This window comes from Petromyzon marinus, chromosome 63 (genome assembly GCF_048934315.1).
Source record: "Petromyzon marinus isolate PM22_M1 ecotype Great Lakes invasive population chromosome 63, UKy_Petmar_22M1.pri1.0, whole genome shotgun sequence".
Taxonomy (NCBI): Eukaryota; Metazoa; Chordata; class Hyperoartia; order Petromyzontiformes; family Petromyzontidae; genus Petromyzon; species Petromyzon marinus.
Window position 1 is genome coordinate 8,782,466 of NC_133729.1, and position 19,213 is coordinate 8,801,678.

At 55.5% G+C, this 19,213-nt stretch overlaps 2 protein-coding genes across 2 annotated transcripts in view; both read left to right on the top strand.

The window, feature by feature from the left end:
* Positions 1-8,620, top strand: part of LOC116955976 (teashirt homolog 3-like) — a 117,689-nt gene extending 109,069 nt beyond the window's left edge. Inside the window, exon 3 of the mRNA XM_032977361.2 lies at positions 8,383-8,620. The gene's annotated coding sequence lies outside the window, so the exon portion shown is untranslated. The remainder of the gene's footprint in view (positions 1-8,382) is intronic.
* LOC142906305 (uncharacterized) lies at positions 8,501-16,696 on the top strand (the record flags this gene model as incomplete). The annotated part of the gene is made up of 1 exon (XM_076053860.1): positions 8,501-16,696. A coding segment is annotated over one exon (939 nt), but the record flags the coding sequence as incomplete, so codon positions are not given.
* Positions 16,697-19,213: the final 2,517 nt, after the last annotated feature.

Here is a 19,213-nt window from a genome sequence, read left to right on the forward strand (position 1 = left end):
GGCGTTTTAATAATTTTATTTTTTTGTGCACAACTCTGAGGCGGCTAAATTAAGGTCAGGTTGGATTCGGGATGGTTTTTCTCTCTCTCCCCCCCCCGCTTCCCTCTCTCTCTCTCTCTCAGCCGAGCTGCGCTGGATGCTCGAGAGAGAATCGCGACTGCTCATGACCTAAAAAAATAAAACGCGTGGGGTGGGGGTGAGGTGTAGAGAAGATTTTTTTTTAATCTCGAAATTCATCTTTCGTCATTCTGCATTTTAACAGAGACAAAGGCTAAAGGACCCCCCCCCCCTCCTCCTCCTCAATCCAGGTAGCCTCCACAGACCGCTGGGGCAAGTGCGTTTTGTTCAGCAGCGGGCGCCACTCCCAAAGTCCGGCGCGACGTTCCTAGCTGTGGCAGGACCCCGGGCCGCCTCCACCTCCGCCTCCACCTCCGCCTCCACCTCCGCCTCCGCGCCCGACAGAGCCGATGTCTGTGGCCGCGCTCTCTGCGGCAAGCGGTCGAGGCCGAGCCGACCTAGGGAGAGGGCCCCAGGGAGGGGGGTGGGGGGGGTGAAGGGTGCCGGCCACCGATGTTGGCCGTGGGCTGTGATCCGGGCCGGGTTCGTGGCACGGCGGCGGCGACACTCGCTCGCACGGGCGTCGGACGCGGCACTGTCTGGTACCCTCGGCAGCAGAAAGCACTTTAGCCTCCCCCCCCCACCCTTTCACGATATAAAATGTGAGAGTGATGACAGAAGAGCTGGAGAGACGCGAGAGCGAGACGCAGCGCGTGCGTGCTACACGTTGATTGGTATTTCATGGTCGCTGTTCTACGCGGCCCCTCCTTTTGTTCAGCAAATCCGCCGGCCCCTTTGATCCGCTTGGGACGCTTTGGCTTTTAGTTTACCTTTGCCACTACTCACGCGCACGGACACGCGCACGGACACGCGCACGGACACACGCACGGACACAGGCACGGACAGGCGCACGCATCCAGCTGTGTTTAGCCACTTTTGATTGGCTGACAACAGAAGAGTATTTTTGTTACTCTACTGGCCAGGCAAAGAGCTCGAGAGCGAAGGGTCGATGTGGCTCGTGGTGCTGCACGGTGAGCCTCACCGCCACGCCGTCCCCTGCCTTGTCTCTTGAGGCGCTGCGACGCGTCAGGCGTGGAAACTCTTGACTCTTGACTACCGCTTGGTGTGATTCGTGTCGTCGTCCCCCCCACCACCACGTGACCTCCGATTAGCACAGTTGGCTATGTACAGTGGCGCGAAAGAAGTTCGACATACGTACTGCACATACATGCATGATGATGATGATGGTGGTGATGGTGGTGATGGTGGTGGTGATGATGGTGGTGGTGATGATAGGTGGTGGTGGTGGTGATGATAGGTGGTGGTGGTGGTGGTGATGATGATGGTGGTGATGTTGATGGTGGTGATGATAGGTGGTGGTGGTGGTGGTGGTGATGATGATGGTGGTGATGGAGGTGATGTTGATGGTGGTGATGGAGGTGATGTTGATGGTGGTGATGGAGGTGATGTTTTTGGTGGTGATGGAGGTGATGTTGATGGTGGTGATGGAGGTGATGTTGATGGAGGTGATGTTGATGGTGGTGATGGAGGTGATGTTGATGGTGGTGATGGAGGTGGTGATGATGGTGGTGATGGAGGTGATGTTGATGGTGGTGATGGAGGTGATGTTGATGGTGGTGATGGAGGTGATGTTGATGGTGGTGATGGAGGTAATGTTGATGGTGGTGATGGAGGTGATGTTGATGGTGATGGAGGTGATGTTGATGGTGGTGATGGAGGTGGTGATGATGGTGGTGATGGAGGTGATGTTGATGGTGGTGATGGAGGTGATGTTGATGGTGGTGATGGAGGTGATATTGATGGTGGTGATGGAGGTGATGTTGATGGTGATGTTGATGGTGGTGATGTTGATGGTGGTGATGGAGGTGATGTTGATGGTGCGGCCGTCTGGAACGCTCTTCCGATATTCGGAAGCCACTGGAGCTATGCACTTTTAAATAATAATTTAGATTGACAAACTCATTTCTTTAGAACTGCTTGTTAGTGTTTAGTTTGTTGTCCTTCCACCCCCGCCTCTTCAAGTAGCACAGTTTGCTATGTACGGTGTGAAAGAAGTTCAATGTACGTACTACATAGGTGCAGGCAGCGTGTCCGTCGGTGACCTTTCCTTTGTCTTATGCCACGGTTGTTTTTGCGCCGATTTATCTTTGTTTTAATGCCGAATGTTAGTCCACGACTCACGCAGAGACCCATAAACTCACACAGACACCTATAGACTCACACAGATACCCATAGACTCACACAGAGACTCATAGACTCACACAGACACCTATAGACTCACACAGACACCCATAGACACCCATAGACTCACACAGAGACCCATAGACTCACACAGACACCCATAGACTCACACAGAGACTTATAAACTCACACAGAGACCCATAGACTCACACGAACACCCATAGAATTACACAGAGACCCATAGACTCACACAGAGACCCATAGACTCACACAGACACCCATAGACTCACACAGAGACCCATAAACTCACACAGAGACCCATAGACTCACACAGACACCCATATACTCACACAGAGACCCATAGACTCACACAGACACCTATAGACTCACACAGACACCAATAGACACCCATAGACTCACATAGAGACCCATAGACTCACACAGACACCCATAGACTCACACAGAGACCCATAAACTCACACAGACACCCATAGACTCACACAGACACCCATAGACTCACACAGAGATCCATAGACTCACACAGAGACGCATAGACTCACACAGACACCCATGGACTCGCACAGAGACCCATAGACTCACACAGACACCCATAGACTCACACAGAGACCCATAGACTCACACAGACACCCATAGACACCCATAGACTGACAGAGACCCATAGACTCACACAGAGACTCATTGACTCACAGAGAGACCCATAGACTCACACAGACACCCATAGACTCACACAGAGACCCATAGACTCACACAGAGACTCATAGACTCACACAGAGACCCATAGACTCACACAGACACCCATAGACTCACACAGAGACTCATAGACTCACATAGAGACCCATAGACTCACACAGAGACCCATAGACTCACACAAAGACCCATATACTCACACAGAGACCCGTAGACTCACACAGAGACCCGTAGACTCACACAGACACCCATAGACTCACACAGAGACTCATAGACTCACACAGAGACCCATAGACTCACACAGACACCCATAGACTCACACAGAGACTCTTAGACTCACATAGAGACCCATAGACTCACACAGAGACCCATAGACTCACACAAAGACCCATAGACTCACACAGAGACCCGTAGACTCACACAGAGACCCATAGACTCACACAGAGACCCATAGACTCACACAAAGACCCATAGACTCACACAGAGACCCGTAGACTCACACAGAGACCCGTAGACTCACACAGACACCCATAGACTCACGCAGAGACCCATAGACTCACAGAAACCGACCCCTGCTCTCCTGAGGCTGTGCTCAGGTTAAGCAAACAAACTGGGAAACTTGACGTGGCTCTGGGAGGAGTCGCTGGGCCAATGGATGCAGCAGCCGCCATTGGGAAGGGGGGGGGGGCAGTGATGGGGGGGAGGGGCACGAGAATGTAATCCCCCCCCCCAAGCCGAAGCACCCCCTCCGCCGGCAGGCAGCGCGACTTTCTGTGGGTAGTTTTCCGGTCCGCGTGGCTGCGCCGTTCCACCTGAGCGGTGTTTGTCGTCCACCCGCCCGTGGCTGTGGCCGCTGGGGTGGGCGAGGCGTGCGCCGTCCTTGCACGGCGCCTCTTTATCTGAGTCCGCTGCAGTCACCTCTTCGCGGTGACCTGTCACCTCGCAGTGATGACCTGTGACCCCTTAGCAATGACCTCTGACCTCGCTGTGACGACCTGTCACCTCGCAGCGATGACCTGTGACCCCTTAGCAATGACCTCTCACCTCGCAGCGATGACCTGTGACCCCTTAGCAATGACCTCTCACCTCGCAGCGATGACCTTTCACCTCGCAGCGATGAGCTGTCACCCCATAAGAATGGCCATTCACCCCATAGGAATGACCTTTCACCTCACATCGGTGACCTCTCACCTCACAGTTATGACTTGCGACTGCTTGGCAATGACCTCTCACCTCACAGCGGTGACCTCTCACCTCGCAGTGATGACCTTTTCGCCCTGCAGCAGCGACCTCCTCTCACCTGGGTCAGGCAGAGTGTCGTACAAGTTTGTTTGTGAGATGACCGGCAGTCGGCAGTATAGGATGCACGGTGACGAAATGTTAACGACCTCGCCCGGTATACAGGAGTTCGTGGGTTCGATCCCGACCCCGACGCCTGTTGTTGTATATTTGGAGTTTGCGTTTCTCTCTCCCCGTGGTGGCGTGGATTTTCATCCGTGGCCCTCCCCGGTTTTTGCCTCCACATTTGGACTCGACATTGGGCTGCCACACGCTTCCGCACGATGACAAGCCGCTTTATCTTGATCTGTCATTTGTGAGAAGACATTGTCGCTTCTGTATAGATCAGTAGTGGGCCTTACCTGGTAATAATCATAGTCTTAAGAGTCTATGGGTCTCCGTGAATCTATGGGTCTCTACGCAAGTCTACGGTTTCTCTGTGTGAGTCTATGGGTCTCTTGCAGGAAGACGAGTGGAAGAGTAGGCGAAATTTTGCGTGTGAGAGAGATATGGAGAGAGTGGGGGAAAGGCATCGTAGGGGAGAGAGTTAGAAGAGAGTTTTGGATGAGTGTGAGATAATTCAGGGGAGAGTTTGTAAGAGAGAGTGAGTTGGGGATAGAGTGTGTGAGAGAGGGAGAGTTGGGGAGAATGTGTGTGAGAGAGAGAGTTGGGGAGAATGTGTGTGTGAGAGAAAGTTGGGGAGCGTGTGAGAGAGAGAGTTGGGGAGAGTGTGAGAGAGAGTTGGGGATAGAGTGTGTGAGCGAGAGAGAGAGTTGGGGAGATTGTGAGAGAGAGAGAGAGAGTTGGGGAGAATGTGTGTGTGAGAGAAAGTTGGGGAGCATGTGAGAGAGAGAGAGAGTTGGGCAGATTGTGAGAAGGGAGCGTGTTTGTGGTGCGGTGGGCTCACACGAAACTGATTTCTCTAAGACGAAGGTACTTTGCAAATCCACTGGCTATCAGCAAAGATTCGTTCATGAAGCCATCCACATATACAGACACAATTTCAATCGAGAAGATGGGCACAAACTGAACAATCATTGGAAGGACGTTATCAACCAGTTTAAGTCATAACTGGCTGTGATGTTCCCATCCTACCACCTTCCGATGTTAGTTGTTATTTTAGGCTCTCTGATTTTACATTAACAGGTTACATTTCTCACATTAACACAGTCGCCTCGCTCGCCTAGCTTGACATTGCTGCTCTGCGGTCTCCCATTAACACGCTAATCTATCACATTAACATAATCTCTCACATTAACATGATAATCTCTCACATTAACACGCTAATCTATCACATTAACATAATCTCTCATATTAACATGATAATCTCACATTAACACGCTAATCTATCACATTAACATAATCTCTCATATTAACATGATAATCTCTCACATTAACACGCTAATCTATCACATTAACATAATCTCTCACATTAACATGATAATCTCTCACATTAACACGCTAATCTATCACATTAACATAATCTCTCATATTAACATGCTAATCTCTCACATTAACACGCTAATCTATCACATTAACATGATAATCTCTCACATTAACATGCTAATCTCTCACATTAACATGCCAATATCTCACATTAACATGCCAATCTCTCACATTAACATGCCAATATCTCACATTAACATTCCAATATCTCACATTAACATGCCAATATCTCACATTAACATGCTAATCTCTTGCATTAACACGCTAATCTCCCGCATTAACATGGCAATATCTCACATTAACATGCCAATATCTCACATTAACATGCCAATATCTCACATTAACATGCTAATATCTCACATGAACATGCTCATATCTCACATTTACATGCCAATATATCACATTAACATGCCAATATCTCGCATTAACATGCTCATCTCTCACATTAACATGCTAATTTTTACAGCCCTTTGATTGGTGGGAAACCCACCACCCTCACTAACATTGGCTGCTGACATTTGGGCTACACCCAACAGTTTACCTGTAGAAGCTAACCCCCTGTTCCTGATGACGCACGCTTGTGGAGCCTTGTCCCCGTGCTGTCACCACCACCATCAACGGCGTCGTTACCATCACCACGACCGTCACCGTGACCATCACTGGCGCTGTTACCGTCACCGTCGCTGTCACCGTCACCGACACCATGACCGTCACCGGCGCCGTCACCATCACCGTCACCGGCGCTGTCACCATGACCGTCACCGTCACCGGCGCTGTCACCATCACCGGCGCTGTCACCGTCACTGTCACTATCACCGTCACTGTCACCGGCGCTGTCACCGTCACCGGCGCTGTCACCGTCACCGCCACCATGACCGTCACCATCACCGGTGCTGTCACCATCACCGGCGCTGTCACCGTCACCGGCGCTGTCACCGTCACCGCCACCATGACCGTCACCATCACCGGTGCTGTCACCGTCACCGGCGCTGTCACCGTCATCGGCGCTGTTACCGGTGCTGTCACCATCGCGTCCTGCGTTGCCGATCGCCGGTCCGTGACCCCTGTGCGTTTGTTGCGGCGTTGCGGGAAAAACCAGCAACGGCTGCCGGCCGGGCTCGCTACCGATGAATCAAGCGGCATTGATGATGATGATTATCGACCTCGTGACAGCGCGGGCGGGCGGGCATGGTGAAGCGTTTGGCTGCTGTTTGGCCGTCCGGCGGCGTTATCATTCGGTCAAACACCACGTGGACGTTGGGTGGCGATCGTTGTTGCTACATTGGGGCGGGGTTAGCGGGCGGGTTATGGGTGTCCGGATTCCGGACGGATTTATTATTATTATTGTTGTTGTTGTTGAGTGACACCGGGCCCGGCTTGCTTCCGCGTGACTGGGCACACCGAGTGGCTCCGGGTGGCGGGCACGCGCCAGCCTCGTCCCGCAGACGCTCGGTCATGCACCCCAGGAGGAGCGGCGTGTTGGTGCGCGTGTGTGTGTGTATGTGTGTGTGTGTGTACGTGTGTGTGTGTGTACGTGTATGTGTGTGTACGTGTATGTGTGTGTACGTGTATGTGTGTGTGTATGTGTGTACGTGTGTACGTGTGTGCGTGTGTGCGTGGTGGGGAGCGGTGGCGGAGCGGTTAGCGCTACGCTGCGCTACGAACCCAGCGACCCGGGTTCGATTCCCGCTCACGGCCAACACCAGTGACGATTATCTGAACTGGGCCCGGGGCTCCCCTAGGTCGACTCAGCCTCAAATGAGTACCTGGTGCGGTGTGTAAACATCGCCACTGGGGAGACGAAGGCGGTCGGGCGTGATGCTAACGACCCACCCCCTCGTGTACCGTTTCCGGCCTTCGTAGGTGCTCGCTAACAGCGCTTGCCCCTACAGTCTGTTCAGGCTATATGGGGGATCTTTGTCTTTGTGTGCGCGTGTGTGACCATTTGCATAGTGCCGGCCTTCGTAGGTGCTCGCTAACAGCGCTTGCCCCTCCAGTCTGACGCCTGTAAAAGTGGAGTTTACTTGTTCTCTTTCCGCGTGGATTTTTCTCCGGTTTTCCCCTCCACATTGAGAATCACCGCCACGCGTTTAGAGTATTTGGCTGCTGCTGTAGGTTACCCACGCAATGACGATGATGACGATAAGCCACTTCGTCGAGCTATCAGTTGTGGCCAGGTCACTTCTGAAAGAGAGCCACGCAGCTCAGTGGGGCCTTGCCTGTTAAAATAAAAAATAGTTAAGTTGAATAGTTTAACGTCACCACTATCCGCATGCGCCCTGGCGGCCTTCATAAGATGCTCGCACGTGAACAGCACTTGCCCCAACAGCCTGAGAAGGCCACAAGGGGGTGGGGGTGGGGGGGGGGGCCTTGCCGTTTGTATACAAGGTGGCCCAAAAGTCAGCACACACGGGGTTGTTGTAATTGTCGTCACACTCACATTGGGCGATTCCAATTATTGAAACGAACGTTCCAAGCGACTCCCATTAACGTTAACCTGTGTTGCATGAATTCTCGTTTGCAATTAATTTAGGAACCTTTTTTTCATCCACGGGGTTCTTGGTCGAGCTTTGAAAACGGTGGATTTGTGGTGACCTCACGGGAGGAGGAAGAAGCGTGTTGACATTGATGACCATCGACTCGTTGATACACACATTTACTCTCCCGCTCCGTCTGCCGTTTCGTGTGCAGGTCTCCCCAGGAGCGACCGAGGCGACCCCGGGATGAAGGGCCCGACGAAGGCCCAGGGACATAGGCCCAGGCACGTAGGCCCAGGCACGAAGGCCCTGGGACGAAGGCTCTGGGATGACGGCCCTGGGATGACGGCCCAGGCACGAAGGCCCTGGGACGAAGGCCCTGGAACGAAGGCCCAGTCACGAAGGCCCAGGGACATAGGCCCAGGCACGAAGGCCCAGTCACGAAGGCCCAGTCACGAAGGCCCAGGGACATAGGCCCAGTCACGAAGGCCCAGGCACGAAGGCCCTGGGATGACGGCCCAGGCAGGAAGGGCCCGGTCCGTCCAGGTGCGTGCAGCGGCGGTGGGGAGCGGACGCCACAGCGAGGACTCCACCTCCTGCTCCACCTCCTGCTCCACCTCCTGCTCCACCTCCTGCTCCACCTCCTGCTCCACCTCCTGCTCGCCGCGCTGGCCCTGTGCCCCGCTCACCCGGACAACCCAACTGGGGCAACGCGTTTCCTCCCCCCCCACCACCTCCACTCCCACCCCCACCACCTCCTCCACTGCCACCCCCACCACCTCCACTCCCACCCCCCCCACCACCTCCACTCCCCCCCCCACCACCTCCACTGCCACCCCCACCACCTCCACTGTCACCCCCCCCACCTCCTCCACTCCCACCCCCCCCACCACCTCCACTCCCACCCCCACCACCTCCACTGCCACCCCCACCACCTCCACTCCCACCCCCCCACCACCTCCACTCCCACCCCACCACCTCCTCCACTCCCACCCTCCCCACCACCTCCACTCCCACCCCCCCCACCACCTCCACCCCCACCACCTCCACTCCCACCCCCCCCACCACCTCCACCCCCACCCCGTGCGTGTCCGCCAAATGCACTGAATGTAAATAGTTGGAATTCCAGCGCGAGGGCGGAAGGTTATTTTTTTTTTTCTAGAGGGGGGCGGTGGAGGCAGGGTTGGTGGAGGAGGCTGCCAGGGGTGGAAAAAAATTACAATTCCATTGTCAACACGGCCCCCGCCACGCAGCACGAAGCTCCGTGGTGACGGGCGGACGGCAGCGGCGGCGGCGGCGCCGTGCTCGCTCCACTGCTAGCGTGCGGACGTGACGGACGAGCTCGGTGGGAGCGCCAGGAAGCTCGGGCGGGGGGAGGAGACGCGCGACGCCACTCATCGACACTTTTTCAAGATTGTTAAACAAAAAAAAATCTCCTTCCCACAAACGTCTTTTTGTTGTTGTTGCAACAAACCATTCCCAAGATTTATTTCTGCTCCTCATCCCCGCCCAGCACCCCCCCTCCCCCCCCCCCCTTGTCCCAAGCGCTCTCCTGCAATGCAGGCAAGTAGCCGTCACCGCCACGTGGTTTTTTCTTCTCGTGCGAGGATGAAATAAATAAATATCGACTTCAGATTTCCGTACGTCAAAGGCGGACCCAGCCAAGCCACTTCTAAAAAGGACCCCAACTGTTCGCGGGCAGGCACCGTGACGAAGATTGATTGCCCGCGGCTGTTGGAAATTCGGCATTCGAACGGAAACGGATGACGAATTACCAGGAAAATGCGAAACACATTTCTGTGAAGAGAGAAGAAAAAAAAACTACGATCCGCCGCTCCGCACCGCGCAGCCGACCCGCGGCCCGCGCGGTGCGGAGCGGTGCGGAGCGGAGCGGTGCGGAGTTGTTTGGAGCGGTGCGGAGCGGAGCGGTGCGGAGTTGTTTGGAGCGGTGCGGAGCGGTGCGGAGCGGAGCGGTGCGGAGTTGTTCGGCTGCCGAGAATGGCAAGGGGGCGTGCGCGGTCCGGTCATGGGGTCCGGTAGCTGGGTCCAGTCACTGGGTTTGGTCACGAGGTCCGGTCACTGCGTCCGGTAGCTGGGTCCGGTAGCTGGGTTTGGTCACTGGGTCCGGTCACTGGGCCCGGTAGCCGGGTCCGGTCATGAGGCCCGGGTGCAGGCCCATCACGGAGCCCGTGGCGTGTGTCAGCTCAGACAGTCGACCCGTGGCACCTGGGTCTGCCCCGTGACCTCCTGCCCGCGGGCGTTCGACACTTCACGTGGCCTCAGGGTGCACATGGCCTGGCACAAGCGTCGTGGTGACGTCACCGCCACTTAGTGGCGAATCGCGGTTGTTGTTGTGTGTCAGCGCCTGACTCGCAGCCACCGCCGGTGTTACCTCCAGGATGCCCCCCCCCACCTCCACTGCTCACTCCGCGCGTGCCAGGTGCCTCGTGGTGCCTCGTGGTGCCTCGTGGTGCCTCGTGGTGCCTCGTGGTGCCTCGTACCACGTGGTGCCAGGTGGTGCCTCGTGGTGCCAGGTGCCTCGTGGTGCCTCGTGACACCACGTGGTGCCTCGTGGTACCACGTGGTGCCTCGTGGTGCCTCGTGGTGCCTCGTGGTGCCTCGTGGTGCCTCGTAGTGCCTCGTACCACGTGGTGCCACGTGGTGCCTGGTGGTGCCACGTGGTGCCTCGTGGTGCCTCGTGGTGCCAGGTGCCTCGTGGTGCCTCGTGACACCACGTGGTGCCTCGTGGTTCCACGTGGTGCCACGTGGTGCCTCGTGGTGCCACGTGGTGCCACGTGGTGCCTGGTGGTGCCACGTGGTGCCTCGTGGTGCCAAGTGGTGCCAAGTGGTGCCTCGTGGTGCCACGTGGTGTCACGTGGTGCCTCGTGGTGCCACGTGGTGCCTCGTGGTGCCACGTGGTGCCTCATTGTGCCACGTGGTGCCTCGTGGTGCCACGTGGTGCCTCGTGCCACGTGGTGCCTCGTGGTGCCTCATGGTGCCTCGTTGTGCCACGTGGTGCCTCGTGGTGCCTCGTTGTGCCACGTGGTGCCAGGTGGTGCCTCGTGGTGCCACGTGGTGCCTCGTTGTGCCACGTGGTGCCTCGTGGTGCCTCGTTGTGCCACGTGGTGCCAGGTGGTGCCTCGTGGTGCCACGTGGTGCCTCGTGGTGCCTCGTTGTGCCACGTGGTGCCTCGTGGTGCCTCGTGGTGCCACGTGGTGCCTCGTGGTGCCTCGTGGTGCCTCGTGGTGCCACGTGGTGCCTCGTGGTGCCAGGTGGTCCCTCGTGGTGCCTCGTGGTGCCTCGTGGTGCCACGTGGTGCCTCGTGGTGCCTCGTGGTGCCACGTGGTGCCTCGTGGTGCCTCGTGGTGCCACTCTGTCCTGGCTCCGGCGAGAAGTGGGATCACAGGGCTCGCACGAGCTGCAGTTTGTTTGTTGTCTGAGCGCTGTATTCGTCTGTCACGACGTCTGCTCCCCCTCCTCCTCCTCCAGCGCGGCTCCCAGACGGCAGCTGTCGTTAGTAGTGTCACGCACAGATGCTGACTCAGGCTTCCGACACAAAACCAAAGTCGTGTTTTTCTCCCTCCCTCTCCTCTCTGCCCCCACACCGCCGCTCGCTCGCTCGCTCTTTATTTATTTATATTCCATGGCGGCAAACATCGACGCCAGCTCCCTCCTCTGGTGCGAGTGAGCGGCGGAGAGACGCGGAGACCAGGGATCGGGGGGGGGGGGGTACTGACGTCTGCGTGCACACATCGTCATCATCATCGTCATCATCGTCATCGTCGTCGTCATCATTGTCATCATCGTCGTCGTCATCATTGCCATCGTCATTGTCGTCGTCATCATCGTCGTCATTGTCGTCGTCATCATCGTTATCATTGTCATCGTCATTGTCGTCGCCATCATCGTCATCATTGTCATCGTCATTGTCGTCGTCATCATTGTCATCGTCATTGTCGTCGTCATCGTCATAATCGTCATCATTGTCATCGTCATTGTCGTCGCCATCATCGTCATCATTGGCATCGTCATTGTCGTCGTCATCGTCATCATCGTCATCATTGTCATCATCGTCATTGTCACCGTCGTCGTCATCATCGTCATCATTGGCATCGTCGTCATCATCATCATCATGGTCATCATCATCATGGTCATCATCATCATCGTCGTCTTCGCCATGACGGTATTCTCCGCATTGCAAGGGGCTCCGGACAGGGAGGTGCACACGAACACACAACAAGGCCCCCCCCCCCCCCCCCGGCTCGGTGGCAAGAAAGTTAAATGGTTTCCGGTCATGCACAGCAGCAACAGCAACAACAGCAACAACAACCAGCACCGTTCGCCACGCGAAGTGGCGGTCACCTCACGAGAGGGTGCTTGTGCCAGGCTAGGTGCACCTTGAACCCCACCCTCGTCCCCGCTATAGCCTCGGCAGGCTGCTGGGGCGACTGCTATTGGTGGAGCAAGGCGGGCGAACACGCGCGTTTACAACTCCTCGTTAAATTTCGATTTAAAGCTTTCGTGACTGCAAGGATTCATCTTCTTTGGTTCTTTCGGTAAAGTCACGTAGAATGAGAATAAAATAATAAATTGATAAAATGAAATAACACTAATATAAAATAATAAATTGATTAAATAAAATAACACAATAATATTTGCGTTATTTTATTTTATCAATTTATTATTTTATTCTCATTCTACGTGACCTCACCCAAAGAACCAAAGAAGATGAACTCGTTAATTGGCCGAAAACATCTGAACACGTCGAGGACTGCCAGAGCTTTGGGCAATTGTGGGCAGCAGTCGTTGGCACTGCGCCTGCTTGCCCCCGCCTCCCAGACGTTCCTGTTGCCTCTGACCCGCCCCGCTTGGGACGTCCGTGAGAAAGAGCTTCACGGCTCATCGGATTTATGCAGGATGGAATACATCTTCTGATTCTGACACAGCGCGTGCGCGCAGCTGCATGGGGTCGAGCAGGCACTGTCTCCCACCCCTTGGCTTCCCCCCAGGATGTTACGGGGGGAACTCCAGAGTAGGAGAGCCGAGTTCGGCATCTGGCAGTGGCGTGTCACGTGAGACGCACCCCGCCCCCCAGCGTTTGATTGGAAATCGATGGGGGGGAGGGGAGTGGCGTCCGATCATCGCGAGAATGAACAAAATCGCGACGCTCAACAAATCGCGACGCTCGTTTTTGTTTTTTTATATTTCCCCGAAAGCTCTCGAGCGCCGTCTCATTCCGACGGAGGGAGGAGGAAGGGGGGGGGCTCGGGAGGGAGGGGGGGCTCGGGGTGGGGGCTGGGGGGGGTTCGACTGGCAGCCCCAGGACCCGTACCACTGCGTCCACGTGTGTCTGTCGCGGGGGAGACTGGTGTGGTGTGAGTGGTGTGTGTGGTGTGGTGTGAGTGGTGTGAGTGGTGTGGTGTGAGTGGTGTGATGTGAGTGGTGTGAGTGGTGTGGTGTGCTTGGTGTGGTGTGAGTGGTGTGGTGTGAGTGGTGTGGTGTGAGTGGTGTGGTGTGTGTGGTGTGGTGTGAGTGGTGTGGTGTGAGTGGTGTGGTGTGAGTGGTGTGGTGTGAGTGGTGTGGTGTGAGTGGTGTGCTTGGTGTGGTGTGAGTGGTGTGGTGTGAGTGGTGTGGTGTGAGTGGTGTGGGTGTCTCCATGCGGGAGGGGTGCTGTGTGCAGGTGCTGCCGCTGATGCTCGCTTGTTGGGGATTTGCTTTTATACTTTGATGGCGAGGCCGTGCGTTGTCGGGTGGTTGCCGGGGGGAGGAGAGAGCAGGAGGGGAGAGAGATTCGGAGCGAGAGTGGTTTGGGGGTTGTTTTTTGCGATGGCGAAGTACCGAAGGACCCCGCCCGTCCCTCTCCCGTGACGGTGTCGAACGCAGCAGCAGCAGCAGCATCAGAGACAGAATGTCCCAAGGGACGAGAGGCCCCAGGCAGATTTGCGTTTCGCAGCCCAAACTGCAGCAGCAGCAGCAGCAGCGAAGGTTCACTGGAAGGTTGAGCGAGATCAAGCTGAAACGAATTGATGCCGCGTTGTCCGTGTCTAATGACGCGTGTGAAAATAACTCCTTTCCCGTGTCACTCGGCACTGATCTCCTGGACGGGAGAAATGCAGTCTTTTGTGTTTGCCAGGCGCTGATCAGTCAGGCTGCTGACAACAGCTGTCCTTTTAGCAAAAAGGAAATAAAGAAAAGACAGAGAGAGGGAGAGAGTGGGAGAGATGGGGGGGGGGGGGATGAAGTGAAAGGGGAAGCACACGGGAGAGAGACTGAGAGAGGGAAAAACGAAATCAGAGCCGGGCATCGTCGCCGTGCTGCTGGGTGGTGACGATGAGGGCGGATTTGGAACCCAGGGACCCCTCCTGGGTCACCGGTGCCAGCGGCCGGCCTGGCTCACCGGTGCCAGCGGCCGGCCTGGGTCACCGGTGCCAGCGGCCGGCCTGGGTCACCGGTGCCAGCGGCCGGCCTGGCTCACCGGTGCCAGCAACCGGCCTGGGTCACTGGTGCCAGCGGCCGGCCTGGGTCACCGGTGCCAGCGGCCGGCCTGGGTCACCGGTGCCAGCGGCCAGATTGGGTCACCGGTGCCAGCGGCCGGTCTGGCTCACCGGTGCCACGCTCCATCGCACCGGTACCGGCATCCACGAAATCGTCTCGGTACCAATTTCACGTAAATATATAAATGTGTCGTTAAACCCGCCACCACCCGACACGGCCAACTAGTAAAGGTTCGTCAGGTAAACAAAACGTGGCCATTTAGTCACTACTTCAGCAGACGATTCAAACCCCTTAAAATATTTACAATTCGAGTAACGTCACGCTTTCGCCGGTGATTACAACAACAGCAACAACAACCACCCCGAGCTTCGTCAGGCGATAGCCAGAATTGTGCTGACCCTCCACCCCTCCCCCGTCAACTCCTGGCTTGCTCACCGGAGGGAGTTGCGGACGCGGGGGGCGGAATTTGGGCTCGCGAGGGAACGAGGATCTTGAGTTGAGGGTCGATGGGTCGCTTCAACCTCCTCACGAATGGAGGTGGCTTCGGGTGCAGGGCTCTGTGAACACAGTCGGCCGTCCACGCAAGTCGTGTTAATTTATTTCACCTACGTCATGGGTTTTATTATATATATTTTTTAAAGTTCGTGGTTTTCGTTTTTTTTTGGTTGTGCCCGAGGCACGGTGGTGGTCTCTGCAGCGTCTCCTGCCCGCCGACGACGCCGCCCGCGAGCGCCCGCCCACCGCCACGTGCGCGCCCCCTTCAGCCGCGTTCTCCGCTCCTATTGGACGGCGCGTCGCCCTGCGCGTCACAACGGCGCCACGTGGGCTGTGTCACGTGGGCCGAGCCACGTGCGCCGAGCCACGTGCGCGTGTTGCCACGGGTTGGAGAATGGGGGAGGGGGGCGACCCTGAGCAGCAGCAGCAGCAGCCCGCCTCTAGTTTACGAAAAGCGTACAAATACGACTCGCGTTTTGTGTTTGTTTGATAAAAATGAATTTTTGTAATGAAAAACTTAAAAACGAACGTATATGAAATTGCGGTGTAAATATATACTGTACACAGTATATATATACGTCATACTCTCTTTGTTAAAAGTGTACATAAGTACGGCATGTTTTGATACTGAATTTGCTTTGTGCTTTGCCAGTCGCCACCTTTCCTCCTCCTCCTCGTCGTCAGGCATCGGCCCTGCGTCTCTTCTCTGCGGTAGCCCGCGTCTTGCTTTTGTCGTATTCCATTTCGTCGTTTTAAACCCCCCCCCCCTCTCCACCTCCCTCCCTCCCCTTCCCGTATCCGGCACAGGCGACGGGGAAGCGCTCCGTTGGAAAAAACAAATCGCTCGATATTTATTTACGAGAGAGAGAGAGAAAGCAACGCGTACGGCTGCTGCTGGTTGTTGTTGTTGTTGTTTATACGATACGCTCGCGACATCGGCCAGCCATACATGCCTCCCGCCACGCTGAATACGTTTTTGAGTTCGTTCGCGAGAGGGTCGCGATGTGGACATTCCACGATGTGGACATTCCAGGCGAGCGGCGAAGTCGCGGCCGCGATTCTATTTGTCGTGAGCGTTGCACGGCCCCCCACCACCACCACCACCAAGCGGGGTAGGAGGGGGGGGATGAGGAGCCCCTCCCCCCTAGGTCCCCTCCCAACCTCCATCCCCCCCACATACCCCAACCCCCCAAGTCCTGACTGTACAGACCTAATCTGCACTTACAAGTTAAAACAAAAATAGAGAGAGAGAGAGACGATCTGCCGGCGAGAATCTTTATAATGAAATATATATTTTATTTAGAAGTTTTTTTTGAATGCAACGAAAACAATGACTACGATACACAAACAACAAACAACAACAACAAGAAGAAGAGGAAGTGATACAAAAATAAGCCGTAACCCTCCCCCTTAAAAAAAACAATGTTCCCATAAAAGAAACGGTGAGACAGAGAGAGAGAGCAAAAAACAATCACAAACACAACGTGCCGACAAATACTCACTTGTCACGACGGTTATTAAACTGAGAAAGGACTCTGCATTACTCGCTGCGTCTCCATTCGTTGTTGTCGTTGTTGTTGTCGTCGTTGTTGTCGTTGTTGTTGTCGTCGTTGCTGTTGTTGTTGTCGTTGTTGTTGTTGTCGTCCGCGTCGTTTCCACGGAGCGACACCGCCAGAGCTTCCTGGAAGGGCAGCGCGCGCGGTCTGCGAGAAAGAGCTTCACAGCTTATCGGATTCCGCGTTCTCCTTCGAAATGTCACGGGCAGCAGCAGCAGCAGCGGCGGCGGCGGCGGCGATCACGTGGCGGCGGCTCTCAGTCGGAAGGGTTGCGAGTCCTGGTTGCGGGCTCCACTCATCAGCCTCGCCTCCCTTCTCGGGGTCGATAAAGTCGGTACCACGTTGAGGAGACGTGAACAGTGGTTGTCCCGCGGAGTAAGTCTTCCCCTCCCCGGGCCATAGGAAGATGGAATTTCCACCGCTGGATCACGGCCTCGAAGCTCGCCGCAGCAGCGAATCACTTTGACGGGTCGAATCGATTGGTCAGCGATGTCCGTCGAGTGGCTTGGAGGTGAAGAGCACTGAGCTGGTGCTGCTGAGGGCCTGGGGCCTCCTCCCCCCACAGAGTCGACCCTAGACAGCACCCCCGGTGAGGCAGGGGCTGGTGAGGCAGGGGTAGGTGAGGCCGGGGCTGGTGAGGCAGGGGCAGGTGAGGCAGGGGTAGGTGAGGCAGGGGTAGGTGAGGCAGGGGTAGGTGAGGCCGGGCTGGTGAGGCCGGGCCACGCTGGGTTCCTGGCGGTGCCCAAAAATTCCGGCGCCATTGCCAAGATCGGAGAGTTAATGCCACCACGTGTGTTGTGGGCCAGCGGTGTCTCCTGTTGCTCGCTCTCCTACCACTCAACTACCACTCAACTACCACTCAACTACCACTCTCCTACCACTCTCCTACCACTCTCCTACCACTCTCCTACCACTCAACTACCACTCAACTACCACTCAACTACCACTCTCCTACCACTCAACTACCACTCAACTACCACTCAACTACCACCACTCAGCCTGCCTGCCACTCACTCTCCTACCACTCAACTACCACTCAACTACCACCACTCAGCCTGCCTATCACTCAACTACCACTCAACTACCACTCAGCCTACCTATCACTCAACTACCACTCAACTACCACCACTCAGCCTACCTATCACTCAACTACCACTCAACTACCACCACTCAACCTGCCTGCCTATCACTCAACTACCACTCAACTACCACCACTCAGCCTGCCTATCACTCACCTACCACTCAACTGCCACCACTCAGCCTGCCTACCACTCACTAAACTACCACTCAACTACCACCACTCAGTCTGCCTATCACTCAACTACCACTCAACTACCACCACTCAGCCTGCCTGCCACTCACTCAACTACCACTCAACTACCACTCAACTACCACCACTCAGTCTGCCTATCACTCAACTACCACTCAACTACCACCACTCAGCCTGCCTATCACTCACCTACCACTCAACTGCCACCACTCAGCCTGCCTACCACTCACTAAACTACCACTCAACTACCACTCAACTACCACCACTCAGTCTGCCTATCACTCAACTACCACTCAACTACCACCACTCAGCCTGCCTACCACTCACTAAACTACCACTCAACTACCACCACTCCGCCTGCCTACCACTCACTAAACTACCACTCAACTACCACCACTCAGCCTGCCTATCACTCAACTACCACTCAACTGCCACCACTCAGCCTGCCTACCACTCACTAAACTACCACTCAACTACCACTCAACTACCACCTCTCAGCCTGCCTACCACTCAACTACCACTCACTACCCTCCCATCACTCAGCCTGCCTACCACTCAACTACCACTCAACTACCACCACTCAGCCTGCCTGCCACTCACTCAACTACCACTCAACTACCACCACTCAGGCTGCCACTCACTCAACTACCACTCAACTACCACCACTCAGCCTGCCACTCACTCAACTACCACTCAACTACCACCACTCAGCCTGCCTACCACTCAACTACCACTCAACTACCACCACTCAGGCTGCCACTCACTGAACTACCACTCAGCTACCACCACTCAGCCTGCCTACCACTCACTAAACTACCACTCAACTACCCCTCAACTACCACCTCTCAGCCTGCCTACCACTCAACTACCACTCACTACCCTCCCATCACTCAGCCTGCCTACCACTCAACTACCACTACTCAGCCTGCCTGCCACTCACTCAACTACCACTCAACTACCACTCAACTACCACCACTCAGCCTGCCTGCCACTCACTCAACTAGCACTCAACTACCACCTCTCAGCCTACCTACCACTCAACTACCACTCAACTACCACCTCTCAGCCTGCCTACCACTCAACTACCACTCACTACCCTCCCATCACTCAGCCTGACGACAACTTATGTGCACAGAAATATTGAAATCGCATCAAACCAAGACTACATTTAACCAATAATCAGATTATATTGTACATACACGTGTGTGTGTGTGAATAGATATGAATCA